This window comes from Calliopsis andreniformis, chromosome 4 (assembly GCF_051401765.1).
Source record: "Calliopsis andreniformis isolate RMS-2024a chromosome 4, iyCalAndr_principal, whole genome shotgun sequence".
Taxonomy (NCBI): Eukaryota; Metazoa; Arthropoda; class Insecta; order Hymenoptera; family Andrenidae; genus Calliopsis; species Calliopsis andreniformis.
Window position 1 is genome coordinate 4110830 of NC_135065.1, and position 12529 is coordinate 4123358.

General features: G+C 40.7%; 1 protein-coding gene across 3 annotated transcripts in view; it reads right to left on the reverse strand.

Annotated features, from left to right (window-relative positions):
• The window catches only part of Ttk (zinc finger and BTB domain-containing protein ttk), a 57335-nt gene that overhangs the window by 24718 nt on the left and 20088 nt on the right, over window positions 1–12529 (reverse strand). For 2 of the 3 annotated variants that reach the window (XM_076376270.1, XM_076376269.1), the window contains exons 3-4: window positions 10715–11453; window positions 9857–9916 (exon numbers count right to left, since the gene is read on the reverse strand). In XM_076376270.1, the coding sequence (XP_076232385.1) occupies window positions 9857–9916; window positions 10715–11453 (799 nt within the window). Of the gene's footprint in view, window positions 1–2827; window positions 3542–9856; window positions 9917–10714; window positions 11454–12529 lie in introns of those variants that run through there. The other variant, XM_076376271.1, reaches the window with a different exon arrangement.

Genomic DNA, 12529 nt, shown 5'->3' on the forward strand with positions numbered 1-12529 from the left:
AACGAACAACACTGGTCAATCGTGGGCAATCGGATAAGAACCATGCCATCGAATCACGGCTTGCATCCTCTCTCCCCCTTTCTCGTCTCCTTCGCCTCTATGATTTCGCTTGAACTCCCACGTGTATTAAAATAACAACAAAGGTTTCCGTTACGATAGTAATTAATTAATAGTAGCTTGTAATAATATTTATAATTATTATTATATAGCCTCTAGTCGTCTAACGTCTATGCCCAACTAATGAAAAAATTTGTATATAAATCGTTTCGCTTCCTCTCCGATTCATGCACGGTCGTCCATAAACGCTAACAACGGATCTATGAACGAGGATTTTCGACTAGAGAGGATTCGACAATGTGTAAAGTGCAAAATATAGTAAGCTACGATCGTATTTTTAGTGCTGTCTCTCACGACTAAGCCTATATACCATCACTGTAGCCGTATCCCTCTTGAACAGTTTATCGATTCACCCGTGACGATTTTCGCGATATGCCGTCAAGACAAACGAATTACGATTGTTTTCCTTTCGGTAGAATAAAATCTAGAGAATCAATTGCATCAGGACACCCGCGAATGTTCTGTAACAGGTAGGACAAGGACTAACTTTTAACAACAATAATTTTCTACGACCCTGGATACACGCGTCCTTGTCCTACGTTATTCAGTATGTACTATGTACAAAAAGAAACAGACTCTAATACTCTGGTTCTCAAACTTTCCCCTTGGTGGTGTGTTTTGTGTAGTCTTTTAAAGTCTTATCCCCTCTTTTGTATAAACTTCTATACGATAGTAAATAATATATATGAGATAATAGATATTACTGGTTTCTCAGATTTTACACTATAAACAAGTTTTCAGAGATCCCATTATGTTACTTAATTATCCCTTCCTAAAATGTCCCGCAAATTTACAGATCCAGAAGGCGGAGTCAATTTTCCCTAGATCGCTCTTGAGCACTTAAAACTTATTAACTTCTTAATTTTACTTATACTGCGAATTACTCAACAAGTCATCTATTCAATACGATTGTACTATTTTTACAAAAAGCAATAAATCACGACCCAATACTCTCTTCTTCGTTAGACACAGTATTGTACTCCCAGTTTGAGAACCAGATCTCTAACATACATATAGCACTGATTTTATATAAATTCACGTAAAATTATTCAACATTGACCTAAAAGATTGCTTCTTTTTTTCTTCCTCTCGGAATGATATATATTCAATATAAACCCACTATTAAAAACGTTTCGTGGGTTACGATAAAAATCAACGTACGTAGAGATATATGTATATGTATATAATCTATATATAATACAAAAATGTGTGTACGGTTTTACCGAGCAAGCGGAAACGCTTTTGTTCAATCGAGTACGGTACAGTACAGTACGATACGGCGTTAAGTTACTACTAAAGTGCCTTCAGTCTATCCAATGTCAGTACTATCTTGTATTTGGTGTCGTTAAAACCGTCCCTCTGCAGTCTTTCAAAAATTGCATGTCCCGCTCCTTTAATTTCCCCATTAACGTATCTCCCACCGCCTCTATCCTTCCCTCTAACCCGCGGACTTCTATTCACCCCCTTGGCTCCCTATTAGAACTACTATTATAACTCCAAATCAGGCTCGACAGCTCGACACAACAGCTCAACGGCTCAACAACATGGCGAACGGTCATCGTACATATATATTGCATTTACTCAGTCTACGTGGTTCCCTTACTTATATCGTGCGCGCGCGCAACCGTTCATTCATTACTCGTAAACACGGTACGTAATCGTAGACAAAGTTACGCGCGGCACACGTTTGATTCTTTCCGTAATATAATAGTCACGCGATAGTAAATATATTTCTTTGTTGATTTGGACTCACGTTTCGTCTGCGATACATTTAATTCTATTATAACTGATCCCCGTGTGGTCGCAGAACTACGTTGAGACGATTAAACGAATACACCGGTTCGATCGATATATAAACTCTTTGTATGCACATATTCCTTTCATTCTTTTTCTCATTTCTTTTGTATAGGTCCACGACTACCCCCAGTTCGAGGGGTAGACACGCGGGTAAAGCTCGTTTCGTCTGTAACTTAATGCCCGTTGTGTGTCACGCGCGCGAATCGTTCTTTTCTTGAGGAAAAAAGGGCCCCATCGGCGACGAAGCAGGCTGACAATTGCTTACCACGTCGAAGGGGGCGACTAATTTCGAACGAATCGAGAGAAAACCAGTAGCTGACGCAACGATAAACGCGCGAGATTTGAACGCGATGGAAAACCGATTGCGAATAACGAAGAGGTAACGCGAGTGTAATTTGTATTCGACTCTACTAGCTGCTACGTTTTAATATCATACGCCGTACGCTTATTAAAATTCACGTTCTCCGTATTAATATACAACACATCGGCCGAGCGAAACAGAGAAACTATTTTGAGCTACGAGGGCGCGTGGCCCCGATTAAGTTCCCCCGTATTCACGGATTTAACGTTTCCATAGACATAGCTTCTCCTTCGTTACCCGTCGAACGCCCATTGAATATGCAAAGGAATGAATATGCAACTAGCCATATGTCAACGACGTTCAACGTTTACAGCTTGTATCTCTTTAATCCCCGGATGTCCCACCCTCGATCCCGCCAGAGTTATTGCCCAAAGTTGTCTCACGCTTATCTACTCGTTCTCTCTGCCTTCGTTCGAAACGATCCTTTCCTTTCTCTCGCACAGCCACAGGATTTACCCAGGCCGCTGACGTGCACGTGCACTCTCTTTTGAGCTTCTCGTGGGTGTTTTCCCTTCTTTCGTCCAACGTTCCTCGACTCTAGCCCGAGAAAAATCGATCAACGATTCGCTCAACAATTGTCGACGCTCGCAGGCAACCTGCTCGTCAGTTTCGGTGGCTCCCTGAAGTTCGGGGTGGTTTTGTTTCAAGAGACACGCGGCAGAGGCAAGGAACGTAGCCTGAGAAGAGCGGACGCGGCGTCAGCGGTCTACCGTTGCTGGCCCATGCTACTGCTGCCGCTGTTGCTGCTGAGGCTCATGTGCGGCTTCAGGCTGTGTATGATTTTCACGTGGGCGACCATGTTGTCTTTCCGCGTGAACTCCTTGAAGCAAACCGGACAGGGATAGTACTTGACGTTAGGCTTGTGCGAGGTGACGTAGTGCCGGCAGAAGTTGCTGATGTGTGTGTAGGTACGATGGCATACGGTACACCGGTATACGTCGCCCTCCTTCACGCAGAAGTCCCGCACCGAACCCTCGGTCCTCTCGTTCTCGACCTTGAACGATCCCTCGAAGTCGCTCTGACTGATCTCCGACTCACCGGCGACCAGGTTAAATATGGCACTGCTCAGATTGTCTTTCGACACCTTCTGCTCCGACTCGGAGTCGGAGTACTGCTGCGAGTCGTCCATGGACGCCGCGGTGCTGGCCGACGTTGTTTTTCCCTGCAGAGACGTCGCGCTGTACTCCTTGCGAAAGCAACGCTCGAAGTTGATGCGAATGTGAGTCGGTGACTGCGAGCCACCGCCACTCGACGTCTCCTCCGAGTCTGAAACGAACAAAGCTCTCTCCTATAAGCAATTCTCGACGCCTGGTTAGTGCTGTAGTTCGATACCGAGGTGTCTGGTTGTAGTTACACTCGACGAGCCTGTTGGCCTGGGCTTATCGGGTGAATAGAGGTAGATAATTCTTGGGTTTCAAATAGTGGAGTAGAACAATGGTTACTGCTTACGCTGAAGCGAAATGAGTCAGAGGAAGGTTTTGAATTTAGATGGGGTGATATGTGCGATGCGTAACTACAACCGAGCACCTAGGTATACGGTTGACTTAAATATGAACACATTATGCACTATAATACTAACAGTAATGTATACACAGGCTGTGGCTGTACTGGTGGTACATATGTATATGACCTAGTTATTTGTTCGAGAATATGAATATTCAAACTGTAGAACACATTTTGTTTCGTATTCAGATCAGTTTTCGAGATAGTTGGCTCTGAGAGTGGAATAACATGTTTGCCTGTAAGATCACTAAATTTGTTTTTTTCATTCTCAGCATAATGTCTAGATGCAAGTTCAATGATGCAGTCACGGGTCATAAAAACTACTTTTTCGTTCTACCTGAATCTCAACTTTGAAGAAGCAAATTAAAATGACAGAAAAGTAGAAAATGATCTTAGAAACGAGTTTTTAACGTTTATCAGGGTCCTAATTGGTTCTAAGTTGTGAGCTTATAATAAGATATTCTGTGTAGTTAATAGAATATTTAATTTTTTTCAATGATTGGCTCAAGAGATACTGATGAATATTTTATCAATATTTCCACAAATTCAATTTTAGATACCAATTTTAAATAACAATTTTTCGTTTAATATTTTAAATGACACATTATACGTCGAAGAGATAAATACAAACCAAACACAGTATACAAAGATTTTCAAAAATAGAAATGATGGCACTCAAAAACTAAATTAATTAAAGGAATAAATTTCCTGTTTTTGATCATTCTTAAGCATTTTTTTTTTTGTTAAGCTAACACACGAAATGTTAATACTGTGTTAAACATTAATCATTAGGACCTTGATTAATCTATTTAATAATTTGACTGCTGCGCTAACTACACTGAAAATTCTATAACATTCTCATATATATTCTATAGTGTTTCCATTCTTTTAATAACTGTCACGTTGACGCTATAATTTTTTATTAATATCATTCATAATCGTGTAAGTTAATATTGTTCTAAATTATGTAAAAATTGTCACCCACATATGGATGGCATGGCAGTGAAAGTGTTAATAATTCCGATATCCTTTTCATTACTGATTTTTTTATAGAATTTCGGAAATCTCGTTTACATTTTTGACAAGACAAAAGTGAGTACATAATATCTATAACTTCATTGCAGAAACGAATCCCTCATTATAAGCTCGCCAGCGAACTGTAAGCTAATAGTGAAAGACTACTATACGTATGTATTACAAGGAAAAAATAATTTCGTAGATGTCCTTAGCTTACACAATCACACCTATAATTACTACTCGCTATAGTCTCCTAACAGGTTCATAGAACATATCTATCGGATGCATTTCTAATAAAATCATTTCAGGCACCGAAGAATTCAAGTGTGTCTTGCCAAAATTGAAACCGAGAAAGATAGAGTCACTTCTAGAGACACAATAGAGCTCTCAGCGAAAAGACACTGTGCTCTTACTTAATCCTACGAAGTCCCATCTCGAAAACCAAGTGCTGTATGGATAAAAATCATATGTATTCCACAGTCTCACCTCATCTTCGACCAAATAATCAACCCGTACACATTTGTACCGTCAATACCGCCGCACCCTGTATAATTGTGTATAATATTGTACTGATATACATATACATAAACGTATTTCTATATTTGTGGGGGGAAGCAAGAGGAAGGGTAGAGCCAGCAAAAAAGACCGTACTTCGAACCGACTGTCCGTCAACTCTGTCCCATGTAAAGTGTTTCAAAGCCGCACCTGTGTTCCCACCCCTACCACCCACCCCTCTTCTTTCTCGCCCGTCGTCATTCCCTCTTCAGATTCTTTCGTTCGCTCTCACGCACGCTCTCGCCACTGCTCCGCTGTTGATCGCGGCTTTGCCTCGATCCCGTACGGCTGCGAAAAGGACTGTTACCGTCCACGTTGCCATACCGCGAAGAGAGCAATTTCAGCGACTCAACGAAGCCTCTCTTTCTTCCTCTCTTCCAAATGGATACCACGTTCTCTCACCCATGCACTCTCTCACGCCTTCCTTCCCATTCACCCACCCTCTCCTCCTCCACGCACCTCCGCCCCTCCTATGGGTCTATCTCTCCCCCATTCGCGACACTTCTCACGCACACGCTTTCTACACCCTCGCTCACGCAGCCTTGCACACACAATCATTTGTGACTTTCTATCTTCTTTTTTTTTTCTTTTTTAATCCCCACCCCCACCCTCCCACCTCTTTCGCTGTTCAGATCGACTCATCTATCCGCTAACCCATATCCAAAGTACACAAATACGCACCCAGGCATCCAACATGTACACACAGAGTCAGGCAAAGCGAGCGCACGCAGCATATACGGGCGTATATGCGAGATGTGAAAACGGAACAGCATAAAAGTCATGTACACACTCGGAAAACCCCCAAAGAATCGAATCGATAGATATATCTTTTTTTTTTTTTTTTTTTTTTTTATTATACATATATATGAATCCCGTCCGTGCGTCCCGTCAGTCTGATCGTTGGTAATTTATTCCATTCCTTAACCACCGGGAATACGATCCATCGAGATCGAGGACGCTCGAGAAGAAGCAACGTTCTCTCTTCTTCGATGCAATTTATATGTATATATATATAGATATGTTAACAGTTTATACATGTATATAGGATTTAATCCGCTTTCGGCTTCAATGGTACACATTCAGATTCTTTTATTCGACTTTCTCTTATGTACAGATATGTATATTTATATACATATTCTGGCATTTCGGAACGGTTTCAGAGTTTTTCGAGCGGCTGGCCTCCCCTAGTTCCCTCGCTTCCCCCGCGCAAAGGTAATCTCTCAGAGATCGAATGGTGATTCAGATAATCTCAACTCACCTGCGCTAAGAGAACAAAGCAACACGTTTCACGGTCACTAACGAACGGATCTTCGACATCTTCGAACCACTCTGTCACGCGCGCGCGCGCCTGCGTGCCCGTACGTCAGTACGTTTCATTTTCCGTGACTTTTCTCTCTTTTCTTGTGTATTTTTCTTTCTTTTCTCGTTTTCTCTCTATTTTTTTTTCTCTCTCTATCTCTTTTCCTCTCTCAATTCGTCTTTTGTTTTCTGTTCTCCGTTTTCTACTGTTTCGTGGTCCTCCGAGGCACGAACACGTACGTCGCGTTTTCGTATCATTGATCTCTCTCTCAGTCCCGTCAATCTTTCGATCTTTCTCTCCCCGTATCGCTCTCTCTCACTCTCTCCCCTTCGGCTAGTTCCATCGAACATCGTCCCTCTCTCTTTCCGTCCTGTCGCTTTCATCTGTTCTAGGATTTCCGGTTTTCTCCGTGCCCTCGTCCGTCCTGAACCCGACTACAGGCAACGAGAAGAACGCAAGAGAAGGCGGAAGCGATAACTTCGCCGACGTTCGTCGTCTATCTCGGGTTTTCTTTTTCACTCTATTTCTCGCTTTTTTTCTTTCTTTTCTGCTCTTTTTCGAACTGTACGCGGCACTCTCTCATCATTGTCCATTTACGATAAGATCGCGCATCACCCGCGGTCTGTCACTCGGGAACAATTGAATTTTCAGCTTCCTCACCGCGACGTGAAACGAAAACGGTGAAAGAAAGAAAAAAAAGAGTTAACCAGCGTTTAAATGAAAATCAGGAAAAAAAAAAAATTATGTAAGCACCGCTAAAAGCTGGCTCCACCCCCTCCTTTTACCAAGTGGCCAATGGCAGCGAAGCGTTTCTCATTCGTGCGGGTGTGTGATAAACGTGTCAAATGGGGGCTTGCTTCGAGAAGGGGGTAAGTTAAAAGTGATAGTGAAATGTAGAACTGTATGTGTATATCTATATATAAATAATAAATTTGAATATATACATATACATATATACACACAGGTAATCGAAAAGGCAGGCAAGGTGGAAGATACAATGAGAATGGTAAGAAGAAGGAACGAGGCGCTGCGCATTGGCCGAGCGTAAATGAACTATATTGGGTATTTGTAGATTTGTATATATATTTATATATCTATATATATAAATACATATGCCCTTGAACGAGAGACAATATCGGTGGGTGGTAGGTTAGATTTTTTGGAGACTACAGCATTCAAAGGGAATGTCTTGTGTGTCTGTTGGCACGCTTGGTCCCGCTCGAACGTCTCGTCGTTTCGGAGCAGCATGCCTGCGTATTCAACGAGACGACGGCTTCCTTTCTCTCTCGTACACACTTTGTTACTTTTTTTTTTTTCTATATAATATGAATATATGTATATATATGTAATTATGCATACAAATGGTACACCGTGTATATATGCACACATGTTTTCTTAGTTTTGTTCTACGTGGTACTTTTTTTTTTTACTTTGTTTTTTTTTTATATATTTTGGTCGGTTCAATTCGTCAAGTCGCCACCAGAGGTCAACACGCGTGACTCAAGTAGGTCTCGTTTTCTAAAGCCCCGTAAAAACACGGCGCGCATCGTGTTTCAATATTTCACGCCTCGGCCCTGCCGAAAGATTCGTTTCGGGTTGCACGGCGAAATAGGGAAACGGTTCTTTTACAGGCCGACTTTAGAAACACGTGACACGCACGCAACGTACAAAACTCCTGGGAGTCTATTCGCACCTGCTCCAAAACACGGAACGAGTCTAGATGACGTTTACCACTCTCTGGCGAGATTTGTTGACCTTAATTTCATGTAAGGATGCTAGCTCAGGCAGCCGTCCTCGAGTTAACATCTTAACGAATTGCGCCCGTCAACAAATTCATCGACTCGAGTTTCAACATATTTCTCGATTTTTTTGTTACTTTTTTTTTTTTTTTTTAAATCGTTTCCTAGAGTATTTGAATCTACCACGGTCAAAGAAATAACATCTCCGGATAAGCATTGCCGCGATACTGCACTAGCGTAATTCGTTTTGCAGTCGCGCAACGATGAGCACACGGTAAAATTAACAGACGATCATTCTGAAAAATTAAATTCATTAGCACATCGTAAAGCAGTTTAGCGTTCTTTCGCCTGCGGTTAAAGTCTGAGAAGAACCTTCAATTTCTTTTCTTTGTATTTTTTTTTTTTTTTTTTTAAGTAGGCGTTTTGGTAAATGCGAATGATAGATTGGTTATTGAGGAGCGAAACGACGTCGCTTGAAAAGACTTGTAAACTGAATGTTTGATTAACTAACGTCGATCGACCTCGACGAATCGTATAAAAATAAATCAACTTTTTTGTTGTTTTGCTTAAGAGATGTCTGCTCTATGAGTTCTTACTGCGTTGATGGTAGGAAACTGAATCATGCAAATTGTTATTGTTTGATTAAAATTATGAAAATGTATGTATTAATTATAGATATCTTCCTGTTTCAATAAAATTTAATCTAATTTTGATAAGCAGGATTAATATCGCAGATAATCTGAAGTACTTTTAGATGTTGTTGCATGAGGACATTGTGATATTTAAATCACTGATTTACTTCAAATTTTGCATACAATGCATATTGGTTGCGAGAATCTACTGGATCTTTAAATTTGTAAGAAACTTGCGATCATAATTTTAATGATACTTTTTTATTTTAGTAGCTTTAATTATAATTAAGATGTAAGTAATTATGAGAACTTGAAATAGTTGCAAGCACAAAATCTGTATTGTTTCAAAATCTACTTTGTCAAATCTACTTTTATATTATTTAAAAAATATCAAAATTCATGAAATGTGTTTAGAATTTCATACTTTACTACCCACAGACAATTTAAAAACCTATGCACAAAATTATTACGGTACTCTAATCACTATAAGTATCTAGGTAATGAGTACACGGAATATGCAAAACCTGGTTCAAAACAGTTCTCCAAATATCACTCCAATATGTCCCAGAGAACGACCAAAATCCAAATATCGCTATCTATGATTCGAGAATCAATTTACAGGTACTCAGTCCTAAAATTCGCCTCTATCCTTGTTAGTTACCATAATTGAGAAGTATCGAAAACGCGAATTAGCAAACAGCTGTATATCACGTAGTAACCATCAACGAACCATTAAACCCGCTCAAGCTATACTTCGAGTAGCATCGATCGTGATCAAGTCACAATGTACTTCAAACGGTTAATCATCGTTAAGTTTGACTATGGTATCTCTTACCTTGCTTGAAACCTTCGCTCCCTTGTCTACTGTGCGGCCGCGCGAACGTCTCCTCAGAGGCTGAAGTACAAATCGAATCTCAATTAGATTATCGACAGCTCCAGAAATGTAATTCAAGTAGAAATCAGGCAAAAAAATTAAATCGATTAGTTGAAGAACAGTGCAAGTTCAAAATTGGTCATTTCCAAATAATCTTAAGACTATAACTGAACCCCAGAACCAAAGTATATTAAGAGAACTCTAGTCAGGAAACAAGTGGCTTCGTACATTCTGATTTTGGGGGTCCAGATATACAGCGTATTTCAGAAATAAGTGACCAGACTTTGGTATCGTATTCTACTCTCCTTAATGACGAAAAAATTGGTCCAGCAATTATCTCTTTTCGAAGATGCTACTTGTGACGAAATTCGAAATACTCCAGAACTTTTTGAACATCTTCCCCAGTCTTTAGAACGTCCATGCCAAGTGGATATCATTGCAGACAGAAACCATTTTCAATCAATTCTTTAGATAAGTTACAAAGCATTTCAAAAATATTCTCTTATGAACAAAAAGCGTTTGTATCTCAGATAGAAAAAGTTTGTGGACCTAAGTTTTCCCATTTTTAGACAAAGTAGAATACGATGCCAAAGTTTGGCCACCTATTTCTGGGACACTCTATGCACCTAAACTTCAGAGACAAAGTATATTAAAATCACACAGAAAACAAGTGGATTTAATACACTCTGTGAGGTCTAAGTACCTATATAATACACAGAACTATACGTTGGGATCAAATATCCCAAAATGTGTTTTCTAGGCTTGTACTATTCTTCAACTCGCCGATTGGATTACTCCAGCTCAGTAAACTCTACTCACCTTGGGCAGAGGTGCTAGGCGTCGGTTCAGGTTCCCTTTTAACGCGAGGCGTCAGCGATTCGGGCGTGTCGGTACCGTTCTCCGTGGGTTCGTCCTTTCTCGACGACAAAGAGGAAGCAACCGTCGTCCCCGAGGCCGAGTTCCCAACGTTATTGCTGCTGACATTGTTGCTAGCGGAGCCAGCGTTCGCGCCTCTCCCGGTGTTACCCGTGCTCCCTTCGCTCTGAAAGTCGATACCCATCTTCATTTCCATCATCTCCGGCGAGCCTTGCACGAGATCAGATCCCGAGCAAGACTGCAGGTCCTGGCCCGCGATTTCGCTGATCGGCGTGTCGGAGGAACCGCTCAGCTTCCTCGGCCTGCCCCGCTTCCTCTTCGGCGCGGACAGGGCCGAGCCAAGCAGAGGGTGGCTCGACATGTGGTGCATCCTCTTCTGCGAGACGTGGTGGTGAGGCCCGATTTGGTTTATTCTATGTAGATTCGGCGGTGGTGGAGGTACTGTGTTTTGATTGCCAAGCAACGAAGAGGTAATACTAGGCAAGTCGCACTTGTCCTCGTTTACCTCGGTCAGGCCCTTTATCCTGAGGGACTCAGCGACTCTCAAGAAGGCGGTTAGCCTGTCCTGGTCGACGCTGACCTCCCCCCGATACATGAAATCCAGGAGGCTGCGCATGTCCACGTAGGGGACATCTTTCAGAATGACTATTGGGTGCTTGTCGGGGTGGCCGACGAAAAGGGCCTGCAACAGAGAAAAACGAGTTGCTTAGGTGTACGTTCGATGGAGCTCTCAAGAGGGGTTATGAATTATTAATACTCCTGAATTAATTCGTCGTTATGAATTATTAATAAATGTCCTAGAATGCGAGTCATCGGTACTCGAAGAAACGTGCGTTTCCTTCGAACCATGAGTTCAAGCATGCTTTTCTGCTTTAGTTCTTACTAGAGATGGATAAAATGTAGCATAATTAATGATTAACGATTACGATACCGGTATAATCGGGTCATATGGACGAGGTTTATAAATGCGAAGTAGTCTATAGTTATGATGAATGAATGACTAAAGTAATCGGGTGAATATAATTAGCACCAAGCAGTATTGACGCGTCAATCAGTAATTATGAATGTATTACACGATATTAACGATTCTGCGTTATTATTAATATTAAATAAGTTCATAATGATGTTATTTAATATATTGAAGTTCGTAATGATGTTTAATATTTTCTGTAATTTTTCTTGAAACGATAGAATGAAGAAATGCTATTTTGCCTATGATTGTAATAAAAATTATGCAACTTCTTATTGCACAAATTACTCATCTATAATTAAAGGTCATAGATATTACTGATGATTACGATACTATCTCATTACACTATTCTCATTTCTTGTCACTCTTATCTGAGTCAAGTAGAAGTTCAGTAACCCTTTTTGTTAAAATCTCGAAAATTAACCTCTTACACTCTATAATCTCACTACTGACAAATCCCCAAATTATAACAAACAATTAATTCTTCCTACTGTTATGAAATACTTTTTGCTAATCAGGTACAAAAATAATTAGACTATAATATTCTCTCGGTATAAGATCGTCACACTCATTGCCCACTATTGTTTTCTCATTCACACTTTCAGGAAGACAAAAACCTATTTCTGTGGCTGAAAGACAAAACAACCAGCGTCGAATTTTCAAAAAATTCGAATTGAGGCCTAGAATACAAAATCTATATTTTCAAAAAAAAGAAAGGACATTACCCTCTTACGTTTTCGTTCAATTCACAATATCATATACAGATGGGACAAGTCAGGCTCTTCATA